The 16,245-nt window shown below is 35.1% G+C and overlaps 1 protein-coding gene across 2 annotated transcripts in view; it reads left to right on the top strand.

The window, feature by feature from the left end:
- The window catches only part of AGO3 (argonaute RISC catalytic component 3), a 117,075-nt gene that overhangs the window by 64,355 nt on the left and 36,475 nt on the right, over positions 1 to 16,245 (top strand). For both annotated transcript variants that reach the window (XM_055341622.1, XM_055341623.1), the window contains exons 6-9: positions 10,747 to 10,881; positions 14,902 to 14,989; positions 15,117 to 15,264; positions 15,691 to 15,810. In XM_055341622.1, coding sequence (XP_055197597.1) covers positions 10,747 to 10,881; positions 14,902 to 14,989; positions 15,117 to 15,264; positions 15,691 to 15,810 — 491 coding nt within the window. The remainder of the gene's footprint in view (positions 1 to 10,746; positions 10,882 to 14,901; positions 14,990 to 15,116; positions 15,265 to 15,690; positions 15,811 to 16,245) is intronic.

The following is a 16,245-nucleotide window of genomic DNA, read 5'->3' as shown; positions in this document are numbered from 1 at the left end:
TGAATAATAATAATAGATCATTTTAAAAAAAAGTCCATTCTCCCTAAATTGATCTATAGACTCAACATAGTCCCAGTGGAAATCTCTCAGGTTTTTTAAAAATATTAAGTTGACAGATGGAGTCTTAAGATTTATATGAAAATACAAAGAACTTAGGATAACCAAGAACATTCTGAAGAACCACAAAGTAGGAAGATTTATACTACCTGGTTTTAAAGATACTCTGTAAAGCTATAGTAATCAAAACTGTGACATTGGGGTGAAAGGTCTGTAAAATGAGTTATAGAATAGATACAAATACTAAGATACTTGATCTTTTTTTCCTAAGATTCTTAATCTTAGATTATCATAGGCTGAGAAGCAATTCGAATAGATATAAAAATACTCATTCATGTGGTTGATTGATAATTGACAGAGGGGACAATATAATTCAGTGAGAAAAGGATAGTCTTAAATCATGTTAGAATAACTGGATATGTGTATGAAAAAAGTAAACATGGGATCCCTGGGTGGCGCAGCGGTTTGGCGCCTGCCTCTGGCCCGGGGCGCGATCCTGGAGACCCGGGATCGAATCCCACGTCGGGCTCCCGGTGCGTGGAGCCTGCTTCTCCCTCTGCCTGTGTCTCTGCCTCTCTCTCTCTCTCTCTGTGTGACTATCATAAATAAATAAAAAAAAAATTTAAAAAAAAAAAAAAAAAAAAAAAAGAAAAAAGTAAACATAACCCCTACTTCAGACCATACCCAAATTCTAGATATATCACAGGCCAAAACCTAAAGCTAAAGCTGGGAAATTGCTAAGAAAACAGGAAAAATATGCATGTCCTTGGAGTGAACAATTTCATGTCCTTGGAATGAAAACCTCTTCAGAACAAGGCAAGCAACAACTGGGAGAAAACATTTGCAAAACATATCTAAACAAAAGATTTGTATCCAGAATATATGAAAAACTAGTACTAGACAATTTTAAAAAGTGGTCAAAAAATCAGGGACTTTACAAAAGATGTGTGTGAATGGCAAATAAGCACTTGAGAAGATGTTAAACATCATTGCTCATCTGAGAAATGCAAATAACCACAATGAGATATCACTTCACACCCACTACATGGGCTAAATTAAAAAGACTGGCAATACCAATGTTGGCAAAGATGTGGAGCAACTGGAAATGGTAGGAGTGTAAATTATACAACCACTTGGAAAAATATTTTGTCATACTGTTTTAAGTTAAACATGCTCTTGCCTTATGACCCACCAGTTTTATTCCTAGGCCTTTCTCCAAGATAAATGAAAAAGGAGGTCATACCAAGGTTTGTGTGTGTGCACAAATCTTGGTATGACCTCCTTTGCATATATATATATATATATATATATATATACTTGTTCATAATACCTAGAAACTGGAAACGACCCAAATATCTAAAAAACAAGTGAATGGAGAAACAAATTATAATCTCATACAATGAAATACTACCTGGCAGTTAGAAAAAAGTGCTGGAGCACCTGGGCAGCTCAGTTGGTTATGCATCTGACTCTTGATCTCAGCTCAGGTCTTGATCTCAGGGTCATAAATTCAAGCCTTGCATTGGGCTCCACACTGGCCATGGGCCTACTTTAAAAGAGAGAGAGCGAGAACTACTAATTTATGCAGCAGTATGAATTGGAATTAATTAACTAATCTCAACTAATTAAAACAGGCAAAAGAAGCCAAACTTAAAATGGTATATATAATTATATACATAATTCCATTTATGTAAAATTTTGGATCCAGTTAATCTGTTATGAAAGGAATCTGATGCGTGTTTGCTTAGGGCAGATGTGGAAGGAACTGATTACATAGAGGCAGGAAAGTACATTCTGGGGTGATGGAAAGGTTCTTTTGCAATTGGGGTGGTAATAGCATAAATGTATACATTTTCAGAGTCATTGAACTTTATACTTAAGGTGTATTTTATTATATGTAAGGCTGAAAATCCTTTTTTAAAAGTAAGGTATTCCTATATAAACCACAGAAAGACTAAAATTCAGGTCTCACAGTACTAACAGTGAGACTTGAGCACAAAAATGACATATACTGCCTATGAGAGGGTCAGTTATTAAAACCACTTTGAAAGAATTTGGCCTTGTCTAGGAAAATTAGAGATACATATCCTTCATGACTCAGCAATTTTACTTAGAGCCTTTTCTACTAGAGAAATTGCATGTATATGTGCATCAAAAAAGACCACAATTACAGGAATGTTCATGATATTCTAGTAACTAAGGGAAGTACTAACACCAATGTCCAATGTTAGAGTAGTAAACTGTGAGTGTGTGTAGTTTATATAATATAAACACACACACACATATATATATATAGGCACCTGGGTGGCTTATTTGGTTAAGTGTCTGCCTGCAGCTCAGGTCATGATCTTAGGGTCCTAGAATCAAGTCCCGCATCCGGCTCCCCGCTCAGTGGGGAGTCTGTTTCTCCCCTGCTTGTTCCTTCTCTCCCCTCTCTTAAAAAAATCTAATTTTTTTTTTTTTTTTTTTTTTTTTTAGAGCAGTGAGAGACAGAATCACAAGCAGGTTCCATGCCCAGCACAGAGGCTCAGTGTCACAATCCTGAGATCATGATCTGAGCCGAAATCCAGAGTCAGACACTCAACCAACTGAGGCACACAGGCACCCCAGTAAACTAGATTTCTTTACCAGAGTGTTAGAGAAGTGGAAATGAAGAAACTATTTACATTTAAAATCAATGAGCTAGAGACAGTTCTTAGCAACAGTTTCAAAAGACTACATGCTTTATATTTCCAGTTGCATAAAGTTCAAGAACTAAGATAACCAAACTATTTAGGAATCTGTAGTTATGTTCTGAATTTAAAGAAAAGGAGATGATTACCATGAAACCAGGACTTTGGTTACCTTTAAAGGAAACAGGAAGTTAAGGACTGGGAAGGGGCTAGAGAAGAGATTTCTAGAATATTGGCAATATTTAGTTGTTGATCCACTGCTGGTTTTGTAGATACTTACTGTATAATAATTTAAGTGACACATTCGTATTTTATATACTTTACTAAATATGTGATACATTATATTAAAAATACAAAAAATAAAACAATTCTTTATCAATATCTCCTGAGTGCTCTGTTAATAATATTTTGGTAGGTGATAATAGGGAATACAAGGATGTTTAATGTGGTGTCTCTTAAGTGCTTACTAATTATAACCATAAAAAGGCACTATGTAATGAGTAGTCTTAAATTCATATCTCCTACTTTCAGAGCCATGGGAGTAAGCCTGTAAAATTGAGGCAGATAACATCCATACCATGTAACCTCTTAGGAGGTTGTAGGTGTACATTAAAAAATAATTGTGATTATGTTTTTACCAGCACCAATATTATTTACTGCTCTACCTTGTACTGTTCATTTGGACGTGGACTCATTTGGTATTCTTAGTTATTTTAAATACGGCAAATATTTGTTTTTCATATCTGTTATTTTCTGGCTTTGGAAATGGTAAAACATAAACTTAATTTTTTTTTAAGATTTTATTTATTCATGAAAGACACAGAGAGGCAAAGAAATAGGCAGAGGGAGAAGCAGGCTCCCCATGGGGAGCCTGATATGGGACTAATCCCCAGACCCCAGGATCACGACCCGAGCCAAAGGCAGATGCTCAACCACTGAGCAAGACTTCCCCAAACTTAAGAATTCTAATCCCTTCTTCATGGAACATTCTCCCATAAAATCTCTTCAAGGAGTTAGTTTACATTAACAAAATGGTTTTGCCTAGAATTAAGACAAATCTATCAGTGAACAAGTGACATGAGTAGACAGTTCTTCAAAAATGAGAACAGAATGGGATGACTGGGTGGTTCAGCGATTGAGTGTATGCCTTTGGCTCAGGACGGGATCCCAGGATCGAGTCCCACATCGGGCTTCTACAGAGAGCCTGCTCCCTCTTCCTGTATCTCTGCCTCTCTCTCTCTCTCTCTGTGTGTGTCTCTCATGAATGCATAAAGTCTTAAAAAAAAAAAGTGAGAACAGAAAGAAGCTCTATTGAGTTTCTATCATGTTCTGGGTACAAGTAGGTACTTTGCATTGAATCTCTACCCTAATGCTGTGAGTAGTAGATATTCTTCTAATTTTACAGATGAACAAATAGATGTTCAGAGAAATAATAATTAGTAAGTGTTGGACCTAGGATCAAAATCTGTGTCTGTTTTATATTATACCCTATCCTTTTTTCATTATTCTAACCCTACTACACATGAAAATAAGAAAATGAACTTAGTTAAAAAAACAAACATGCAACGAACAGTAAAAAATTAAAGGATGCATTTCCAACAACAAAAATTTTTATTATTTATTAATCTATTAAAAGATACAGGAGAATTGTAGAGTATATTATAAACCCTTAATGAAATTTAAATGGCCTTAATAAATTCAGAGATCTGTGTTGATGAATTAAAAGTATCCCACTGGTATTCTCAACATAGTCTCTTTTTTGTGAATTTTTTTTCTGTATTTATAAATTGCACATATTTAGATCCTGGCAATCTAAGTAGTAGATAATATCTCCTTTTCCATCAAAGTCCTCTCAGTAGTATCTGTATTTTATTCCTCAATTTTATTTATTACCTGCCTAATCAGTTTTAATTGTATGCATATATTCTAAATTTATCCATTCTACTAATGGATATCTTGGTTGTTTCGTTTTCTTTTTCTGTTAAGAAAAAACACTTACTCATGCCTTCTTTTGCAGATAGGGAATTTCTCTAGAGTGTATTTCAATATAGTGAAACTGCTAGATTGAAAATTAAGCATATTTGAGATTTGCTGTATGAACTGTTTGCTCCCCTAATTAATTGTATCAGTATATGCCTACAATCTATACAAGAACTTTCATTCTTCCATTGGCTTGTTGTCAGTGTGTATTCTGGGTCTTGAATGGTGTAAAATGATAAGTCAGTATTGTTACGTGTATTTCCTTAATAACATATAAGAGAATTCCTGAAAATTTGGGGATCCCTGGGTGGCGCAGCGGTTTGGCGCCTGCCTTTGGCCCAGGGCCTGATCCTGGAGACCCGGGATCGAATCCCACATCAGGCTCTTGGTGCATGGAGCCTGCTTCTCCCTCTGCCTGTGTCTCTGCCTCTCTCTCTCTCTCTCTCTCTCTCTCTCTCTCTCTCTGTGTGTGACTATCATAAATAAATAAAAATTTAAAAAAAAAAAAGAGAATTCCTGAAAATTTATAGGTTTTGACATTTAGGTTTCTCTTTTATGAAATGCCAGCTGATATCATTTGCCACTTTTATTGTTTTATCTTGATTTGTAGGAACTCATTACATATTCTGGATAGTAATTATTTGTTACAGGTGTTACACATGTCCTCTACTAATCTATAGCCTGGGGATTTGATTGGTTTTTGTTTTGTTTTACTTTGTATGTTTCTTCCAGTTTTCTTTCGTAGTTTTTTTTCTTAAAATTTTAATCATTTATAGTTTGTGTATTTTAAGAAATTGTTATAGTTTCAATAGTTTGTAGTTTTTGTTTTGTTTTTTTAAGATTTTGCTTATTTAGTCTTGAGAGACACAGAGAAAGAGAGACGTAGGCAGAGTGTGGGACTTGATCCCAGGACCCCAGGATCAGGACCTGAGCCAAAGGCTTAACCACTGAACCACCAAGGTGCCCCTGGTTTGTAGTTTTTGTATCTTGTTTTTAGAAGTCCATCCTTACCTCCAAGATGATAAAGATATTCTATAAGTTTTTCTAAATGTTTATTTTTCTTTTTATATTTAATTTTCTGAACAGGAATTTCTTTTTGTATATAGTGTGAGGTAGGCTCTCAAGTGTCTTCTGCTGGTCTGTGTTCTATCCTCACAGTGTCTTGACTTGAGTGGGATTCTAACAAATCTTGATGAATGATAGAGCAGACCTTAGTCTTAAAAATTGTCTTGGCTGTTCTTGTTTTGTTGCCTTATGTTGTTAATTTTAGAATTTGCTTTTTAATTTCTAAAAGGCAAGGGGGCTATATCCTGTCAGTATTTTGATTGAAATTGCTTTAAATCTACAGATTAATTTAGGAATAATTTACATGAATAGAGTATATTATGACATTTTTTAAATCTTAGGAAATATCTTCCAATAGTAAGGATATCTATTACTTCTCTAGGTCTTATACATACCTTGTTTGGATTCCATCCCAAGTCCTGCTGTTTTTTGTTGTAATTGTGACTTGTATTTTTTTTTGTTACATTTTAAGTTTGTTGCCAGTATTTACAAGAATGTCATTTTTTTTTTTTTGTATATTGATCTTAAGTAGCAACCTTGCTGAATTCTCATTCTCTAATTTATCTATAAATTTTATTGGATTTTCTGTGTAGATAGTCATATATTGTGAAGAATAATAATTTTCCTGTTCCAGTCTTTTTACCTTTTACTTCTCTATCTAACTTGTATTACTGCGCTAGCTAGAACTTCCTAATAAATGAAGTTGAACTTACCATAGATTTTTGATAGATAACTTTTATCAAATTAAGGAAATTCTTTTTTGATCCTGATACAGTTTGAGTATTAGCTATGGTGCTGAATTTTATTTACTGCCTTTTAGGGACCATCATCTGTAGAAATGATTGTATGCTTATTTCCTTAATTACACCACAGTGGTATGTTTTGTTAACAGATTTTTTTAAATGTCAAACATAAACATTTCTTTTCAATTAAAATTAGCTTATTTTTGAAAAAGCAAGAATGAATAAAATGCATATACATGTAGGTTTATAAAATGTTAAGGATTTGATGGAGAGAAGCAGAACTTTGCTTATTGAAGTTTGCTCCTAATTCAGCTGTAATCACTGATTTCAGCTCATTTTTTGTTGGAACTTTTTTTTTAACTAACTTTAATTTTTATCTGAATTGCCCAGATGAAAAACAGTAAAGATGATAAACAGTAAAATGATTAGAAACACAGTGGTATAAACAGTAAGGAAAAATAATTGAAGAATGTTAAAAAAGATAAATAATGTTTGTTTTAGTAGTTGCAGTTCAGTGATGTAAGACATATTAGTTGTTTTGTTTTGTTTTGTTTTTACATACTAGTTGTAAATGCTAGTATACCAATCCAGTGAAGAAAATTTACCTGTAGGGTTAAAGGAAAGGCAAAGAAGCATGTTACTTACCACATATTTATTTACCTTTACCTATTTACTTTTAAAAAATTAACCCAGAAGCAGTATGTGCTTTTTTGATATGCATCCTCTCAGCTTTTTTTTTACTACACAGAAATAGTCTCACATTTTTAATAGAATAATATGATGTATACTTTTTTTTTTTTAAGATTTATTTGTTTGTGAGAGAGAAAGAGAGCACACAGTGGGGAGGGGCAGAGAGAGAGAGAGAGAGAGAAGCTCAAACAGACTCCACTGCTGAGCATGGAGCCTGAGAAAGGACTTGATCTCATGACCTGAGCCAAAACTTAAGAGGCAGACTGACTGTCAAATAAGTACTGTGCTGTAACCGATTGTGCCACTGGAGCTCCATGTCAAACTGAACCACCCAGGTGCCCCTAATACATACAAATTTGAAAGTACTATGAATTCGAATAAGAGATCTAGAATGCTAATACAATTTGGGGTGCCTGGCTGGGTCAGTTGGAAGAACATGCAACTCTTGATCCCAGGGTGTTGAGTTCAAACCCAACTTTGGGTATAAAGATTATATGAGGACATCTCTTAGAAAATTTTCTATAATATTAAAAAGCAACGTGGGACGCCTGAGTGGCTCAATGGTTGAGCCCAGAGTCCTGGGATCAAGTTCTGAATCCGACTCCCTGCATGGAGCCTGCTTCTCCTCCCTCTGCCTGTTTCTCTCTCTCTTTCTCTGTGTCTCTCATGAATAAATAAAATCTTTTTTTTTATAAATAAACATCAACTTAGGGACCCCTGGGTGGCGCAGCGGTTTGGCGCCTGCCTTTGGCCAGGGCGCGATCCTGGAGACCCGGGATCGAATCCCACATCGGGCTCCTTGCATGGAGCCTGCTTCTCCCTCTGCCTGTGTCTCTGCCTCTCTCTCTCTCTCTCTGTGACTATCATAAATAAATAAAAATTAAAAAAAAAAAACATCAACTTAATCCATCATTAGGAACATGAAGTATATCCATGTAATGAGATATCGTGTAGCTGTGAAAGAGAATATGGTTCCATATGTGTGTGTGTGTGTGTGTGTGTGTGTATAGATAGATCTATAAGATCTATAATGAGAAAAAAAGATCAAAGCCCATAATAGTGTTTCTCATGTTTTACCATTTGTGTTCTTTTTTATTAAGAGCAAAAGATACTCAATTATCAGGCATCAATACTGTGGAATAATATGAAGCCATTAAAAAGAATGTACCAGGGATCCCTGGGTGGCGCAGCGGTTTGGCGCCTGCCTTTGGCCCAGGGCGCGATCCTGGAGACCCGGGATCGAATCCCACATCGGGCTCCCGGTGCATGGAGCCTGCTTCTCCCTCTGCCTGTGTCTCTGCCTCTCTCTCTCTCTCTCTGTGACTATCATAAATAAATAAAAATTAAAAAAAAAAAAAGAATGTACCAACATGGAAAGATCTCTAAGACATACTGTTAATTTAAAAAACAATAAAACAGGGATCCCTGGGTGGCGCAGCGGTTTGGCGCCTGCCTTTGGCCCAGGGCGCGATCCTGGAGACCCGGGATCGAATCCCACGTCGGGCTCCCAGTGCATGGAGCCTGCTTCTGTCTCTGCCTCTCTCTTTCTCTGTGACTATCATAAATAAACAAATAAAAATTAAAAAAAAAAAAAACAATAAAACAAGTCATGGAACGTTTATTATCTGATCTCATGTAAAAAAAAGTTGCATGGGGGCGCCTGTCTCGCTCAGTCACAGAGCATGCAACTTGATCTCTGGTCGTGAATTCAAGCCTCATATTGAGTGGAGAGCTTACTTAATTTAAAAAAAAATAGCATGTACATTCTTATCTTTGTAAGTGCATATCAAAATAGGAAAAAAAACAAAATAGCAGGATATATGCATACCTAACTAATGATTTTTTTTTTTTTAAGATTTTACTTATTTATTTGAGAGAATGCACCTGCATTAGCTAGGGGAGGGACAGAGGCAGAGAATCTCAAGCAAATGGTGCACTGAGCACTGAGCAGATGCAAGGCTCCATCTCACAACCTGGAGATCATGAGCAGGAACCAAGAGTTGGTCACTTAACCAACTAAGTCACCCAGACACCCCATGATAATTGTTATTTCTTTTTTTTTTTTAAGATTTTATTTATTCATGAAAGATACAGAGAGAGGCAGAGACATAGGCAGGAGGAGAAGCCGGCTCCCTGTGGGGAGCCTGATGCGGGACTCAGTCCCAGGACCCCAGGATCACACCCCGAGCCAAAGCCAGACACTCAACCACAGGTGCCTCCATAATGGTTATTTCTTAAAGATACTTGAAGAGGGGTGGAAGTAGAGTTGGGAGGAAATCTTTATTCTATACATCGATATTTGAATTTTCTGTGATGAGACATCATTCATATATTCTGTAATAAAGGAAAAAGTAATGTCATCACTATAATAAATGAAGATACAAAATTAAAAAGAAGAAAATAAAAAATATCCATAGTAGCCTCACCACCCACACATATCCTGAGATAACTACTATTAAAGCCTTGATAAACATCCTCCCAGAGGTGAGGGACGTTTTGTGGAGGACATTTAATCCTTAAATCAAGGAAATGGAAAGAAAACACCATGTAAAATGTTTATACTTAGCTCAGCAGACAATAGAGATGTTTTTTAAGCAGAAAAATAAAATGATATTGTGTAGCTAACTTCTTACTGGTTTTGATTTTGCTTTTCATTGTATCCTCAGTGCCTTTATAGCACCTATTAGCCTCCAGTAAGTATGTGTTAAATGAGTGATGGTGACCTCTTAACCATTGGTGAAGCTCTTCCAGTTCTGAAGCCCAGGATTGAGAAATCATGCTGGTTGACTATCAGAACTACCAGCTGTAACTGGATGACATTGGGCAAATACTCTTCACTTACTACTTCCTATAGTTTGGATTAACACCAGTTACCTGTAATACCACTGTCTTCTTTTTTTTTCCCCCCCACTGTCTTCTTAGATCTGTTACAAGACAGGGAAAGCATTCACTAGGATAGATTAACAGGTCAGGGTGGCATAGAAAGCTTTAAGAAATGATACCTTATCGGGATCCCTGGGTGGCGCAGCGGTTTGGCGCCTGCCTTTGGCCCAGGGCGCGATCCTGGAGACCCGGGATCGAATCCCACATCGGGCTCCCGGTGCATGGAGCCTGCTTCTCCCTCTGCCTGTGTCTCTGCCTCTCTCTCTCTCTCTCTGTGACTATCCTAAGTAAATAAAAATTAAAAAAAAAAAAAAAAAGAAATGATACCTTATCTTTTCATCTTAAGGGGCTCTGGCATATGTCCCTTTCAGGTCTTGTCTGATACCCAGAACACTTCTCTGTACATGTAGTAGAGAATGGTATTAATTGCCCATAAAGAAAGCTAGATTATAAAAACTGTAGAATTTGGCTTTTCTTTTCTCATGCCTGTCTTCCACTCAGAATTGAAACTGTTCAATTCAGAAATGCTATTTTATATATACATAAGTATACATAAAGGATAAGTATAACTCTATAATTAATTATCATGGAAACAACACAAATTTCTGAATCCGTTTTTACGGAAACATTCATACTATTTGTGTTTTTCTTTTTAGTTTCTGCCACTGCCTTCTACAAAGCACAACCTGTAATTCAGTTCATGTGTGAAGTTCTTGACATTCATAATATTGATGAGCAACCAAGACCTCTGACTGATTCTCATCGGGTAAAATTCACCAAAGAGATAAAAGGTGAATTAATTAGCATTTGGAACAACTTAACTTTAAAATGCATGAATATAACAAGCTCTTATTGAAAAAAAATTTTAAGTGTATTCATGTAACATCATCTGTGAAAATATAGATTATAAAATGTTACATTAAATTCATTACCATTACATCTTAGTGTTTGAATGAAAGAAAGGTCAAGTAATGAAATTAATACTGATACCAGCTAATTTTTCATTAATACCTTATATTAGTAGCTAAAGGTATAAGAAGAGTATCTCATGGGAAAATACTTCTATAATACCATTAAAAGTAGGAAACTTATTCCAAAAATATTATTATATCAGAACTGGAGTCATTATTTTAGAATATGTTAAAATAATGACTTCCTTATTTTTCTGAAATAATAGAATATTTTATTCCTTTGAAACTTTATGGAAAAAAAAACTTTATGGACACGGGGCTAGCCTGTTTCATGTGTTATTTTAGAGCTGGAACTTCGTTATTTTGTGTACATAATATAGTTGATCATTGATCTTGCCTATTTTAGTAGCTGAAATCTCTACAGTGGTGTTGCATCCTATGTATATTTTACTAATATAAATTCATCTCTACATGGTCTTCTAGAAGGAAAAAATAATTTTAATAGTGATCTAAAATTTGTGTTTATTTCATCTTTAAGTGTAGATTTCTGTATACATTTAAATATACATGTATATTTTCATATGCAAACCCATAAACACTGTACTTTATCAGTAATTAAAGGAATTTTTCAAGAGTAATTTTGATTTTGTGAAATTCTTACCTTGTTCACAACTTAGAACCTAATCCTCAAGTAAGATGTGACTCCACTGTATTTAGTTTTTTATTATTTAGTCATGATGAAAAATTAGATACTCTCATTAGAATGAGTAGTATAAATTCTATTTATATTAAGTATTAAATTATCAGAAATAGTTATTTTTTTATTTTAAGATTTCAACTGTTGCAGATAATTTTCAGCTTCTGGTTTGAATGACACGTTGAAGTTTGTTCACTGAACATCTTTCAGTTCCCCAAATCAGTTAGAATAGCCCAATGCATCCGGCTTGCTCCAGTAATCATTCATTCTTTGCCATTCAATACCCAGGAGAGAGATAGTCATTGTAATAAAACATTAAAAGGAAAATCCTTCCTGCTTTGAAAATGAGCATCCATTTATCTCAAGTTATTTAAATGCCACAATAGTGAAGTATTACATATTAGTGTATTGCAACCATACCATTGTCCTTTCATAATCTGTATTAACTGCACAGTTAGCATTGTCGAGAGGTTAGTGCATTACCCACCATTAATGTGTGATCATCAAAATGCCATGGTTTCCAGTGGAGTTGCTGCTTAGTTACCACCTCTGATATCATGAAGTCACTTACATTATTTTGCGGTAACTATGCAATCAACTCATATCACCACTCTATCACAGAAAATACAAGATGTACAGAACAAGGATGAAACTGCTGCCCGAAGAGCATGGACTCGATCTTAACTTCAACTGTTCAGGGGCCCAAAGAAATGACTGAAAAAATGACTAGAAAGCATTATAAAGTTGATGTTATAGTGAAGGTAAAGCCAAATTTATAGGTTAAATATTTGATTTATTAAAGCCAAAAATTTTTTTGGTTGGATGGAGGGTTTCGGGAGGGACCTGGGCAGAGAAATATCTAGTCCATTTTTTAAAATTTAAACTTTTTTGCTAAGCCCTGGGTTGGGTCAAATCCTTAGGCACCTATGACCCTAGATTTGGGGTAGAAAAATCTGAGTTGGATCTGACTGAACAACTGATGGGTTTTTTTTCCTCCATTCAAAGTCAGAAAGGCTTGGTTGAATTTTTTGGGGGTGTTTTTGTTTTGTTTTATAAAAGAGTTCTTTAATATATATCATGTAATCCTACCATGGAAATTCAGGAAAAACAGTTATGTGTTCTGTGCTGTATATTTGGGCTTAATTTTTAGCTAGCATAAGATATTTAATGATAACTGTTAAATAGTGATACAAATTGTGCTATAATGAATAGATTCCCTTAGTTCATTCGTTTGGTTCCAGTTGAACTTTTATCTTAATATTTAATAGTAACTTTAGGGTGACTCCTTTGTATAGTTACTCATCATGGTTAAACAGAAATATTGGAAAAAGTGTATGGTAGAACTATCATAAGTTTATAAAAGAACCAATTTGTTTTTGGTAAAAACTTATTTAGTAGGCTATTAGAATCTTAATAATAGCTTCTTTAATTCAGAGGAAGAATTGGAAACAAATTGCTAAGTGGTATAGATAACAGAAAAAAAATTCTAAAACATAATATTTCTGAACATAATTTTTATAGCCTTTTATTGCTTCTATAATATTTTCTAGTCTCCTTAATAATACAGAGGCAATTACTAATAAAAACTAGTTATCACTGATTAATCAGGAGTACCTATAAAGAAAAATCCGTACCAATCTGGTACAGTGACACTATGTTCATTTAACATCTTAATTTGAACTGATATATCAGAAGAAAATATTACTATAAATGAACTTTGTGTTTGGCACTCCAGTTAGTAATTAGATAAGAAAATAAGTTACACTGTCGCAGCGTTTCTCTCAGCCTTCCCACTATTGATATTTTGGGCTGGGTGATTCTTTGTTATGGCCTGGGGTGGGAGGTTGTGCTGTCCCATGCATTGTAGGATATTTAGTACCATCCCTGGATCCAAGAATCCCTAAACCTAGCATCCATTAGATGGATGCCCCCAGTCATGACAATTAAAAATGTCTTCAGACGTTACCAAATGTTCCTTGGAGGGGAAAATTGCCTGTGGTTGAGAACCACTGCACAATAGGAATCACAAATATAACAAGGAAATAATGCAAAAGTAATAACCATAAATACTGTCAGAAAACTAAAAGTTGTCCTTCATCTACTCCTTTGGAGCCCTGGCCATAGTAATGGAGTTGCTTATCTCTAAGCCCACCATATGTTTGTTAACTCTTTTCTAGGTAGTTCCAAGATTGCACTGGCAAATACAGTAGCACTAGCCACATGTAGCTATTTAAATTAATTAAAATAAATTTTCACATTCTTAGTCACATTAGCCACATTTAATGTGCTCCATAACATATATTGCTAGTGATCACATATTAGCATAGATGTAGAACATTGCATCATCTCAAAGTTCTATTGGACAGCACTGCTTAAGAAATCCCACAGAATTTAACCAGTAGTTTAAAAAACCATTGCTTCACTTTCTAAAGCAGGCTTGGGATCTTCAAACTCCTGCGGTCCATAGATGGACTGCAAGGGCCAGGAACATCTAAAATCATATGCTAAATTATGTGTATATGTAATTTTCTGGGTGTTTATTGCTTTCATCAGATTCTCAAAGGGGTCAGTGATTCCATAAGAATGTAGGGATCCCCTGCCCTAAGAATTTTTTTGGTTGCATTTAAGTTCTGATAGTCAGTAGTAAGAGAGAGCTATGTCTTATAGTTCAACTAAATTCTTACTCTGCTTCTGTTAAAAGGGCCTGGAATTTTTTTCTTCCTGCTTTGAAAATCTTTGAAGGACTTCCTTCTTGAGATTCATGAAAATCTAATCTTCAGTCACTATGTGATGACTGGGCTATTCAAATATCACATACTTTGAAAATTAGAGTATGTTGAGAATTACTAAACTCCTTTCTCAAGCCTTCTTCCCTGTCCCAGCATAAATACCTAGATTTATTATAGACAGATTTTTTTAATTAATGCAGAACTTTGCCCCTTGTTCTATAGGCTTTGCAATTTTGTGATTCTGTTTTTTAATGTGTAGAGCCTGATAGGATAGGGAAAATGTTTGGAGTTAGATCTATCATGATTGTAATCCTTACTAGCAACGTTATTTATAAAATCTTTTATTATTATAACATTACCTGCATCACAGATTTTCTGTCTGTTTAGAATTTGAGTTTGTATACTAACGAACAGGCTTTATAAGTATTTGAAATGTGACAGTTTTATAACCTCAGTTTTTCTTTTTGGGAACAGGTCTGAAGGTTGAAGTGACTCATTGTGGAACAATGAGACGGAAATACCGTGTTTGTAATGTAACAAGAAGGCCTGCCAGTCATCAAACGTAAGAAAAGCTGATGTTTGTCAGAGCAGAGATGATGTGAGGCAGCTTGCTCTAGTTAGTGTGGACTGGGAGTTTTGCTCACCATCCTGAGATGAGAGTTGTTAATACGTAGTTTTTTTTTTTCCAGCTTTCCTTTACAGTTGGAAAACGGGCAAACTGTGGAGAGAACAGTAGCACAGTATTTCAGAGAAAAGTATACTCTTCAGCTCAAGTACCCACACCTTCCTTGTCTGCAAGTGGGGCAGGAACAGAAACATACCTACCTGCCGCTAGAAGTAATGTGTTTAGGCTGTTTCTTAATATCCTCTTGTTCATCATTCTTTTGGGTTTTTTATGGCATATAACTTACTTTACGTTCTCACATTTATTTTGGAGATTGAACTTTTATTTTATTTTATTTTAAATTTTTCATAATGAAATAATTTGGAAATTTTCATCCACAATCCTGTCACTCTAAAGTAACCACTGTCAACATTTTGGTACACTTCTTTTCATTTTTTTTTTTTTTTATCCAGTGTACTTTTCACCCTGTGATAATCATAGTATAAAGGAGTATTGTTTACTACTTTTTTACTTACATGATATTAAAAAGAAGCAGTTTAGTGAAATAGGTTTTAAAATTTTAATTTTGTTTGTAATTGGCAATGAGAGTTAAAAAAAAAGATATATACATCTAGTACAAAACTTTTTTCTGTTTGTAGGTCTGTAATATCGTGGCAGGGCAACGATGTATCAAGAAGCTAACGGATAATCAGACTTCCACTATGATCAAAGCAACAGCAAGATCTGCACCAGATAGACAAGAGGAAATTAGCAGATTGGTTAGTACTTGACCCTAGAAATGGGAATTAAAAACGTGTTAGGATGAGCTACTACTAAGGGCCGTGTCCTTATCAGCTCATACTTTATTACCATTTCACAAACTCAGAATTAAAAGGAATAATGGAAGAAGTCACCCAGTGGTGTTCTATGGGTGAACCTTAATGGATTCTGTGAGAAGGATTAGATCCTTCTAATTTAAACCGAAGCTCTTTAATTAGATCTAGAGCAGATGCTCTCAGAACCAATTTCTCAGTTTAGTGAACTGGCACTTTATTACCCCTGCCTTAAAGAGAAAGGGAAAAGGAAGAAAAGTCAACGTATTATGACAAATTAAGACTAGTGAGTCTTAACCCTCAGTACGATTGCTTAGCCCCCAGTATCAGACTGGTGATTGTATAGGATGAATAAAGATATATGAGACTGTTCCAAACATG

The sequence above is a fragment of the Nyctereutes procyonoides genome, unplaced genomic scaffold (assembly GCF_905146905.1).
Source record: "Nyctereutes procyonoides isolate TBG_1078 unplaced genomic scaffold, NYPRO_anot_genome, whole genome shotgun sequence".
Taxonomy (NCBI): Eukaryota; Metazoa; Chordata; class Mammalia; order Carnivora; family Canidae; genus Nyctereutes; species Nyctereutes procyonoides.
The sequence above is the reverse complement of the archived record's forward strand: the minus strand, read 5'-3'. Positions and strand labels throughout refer to the sequence as shown.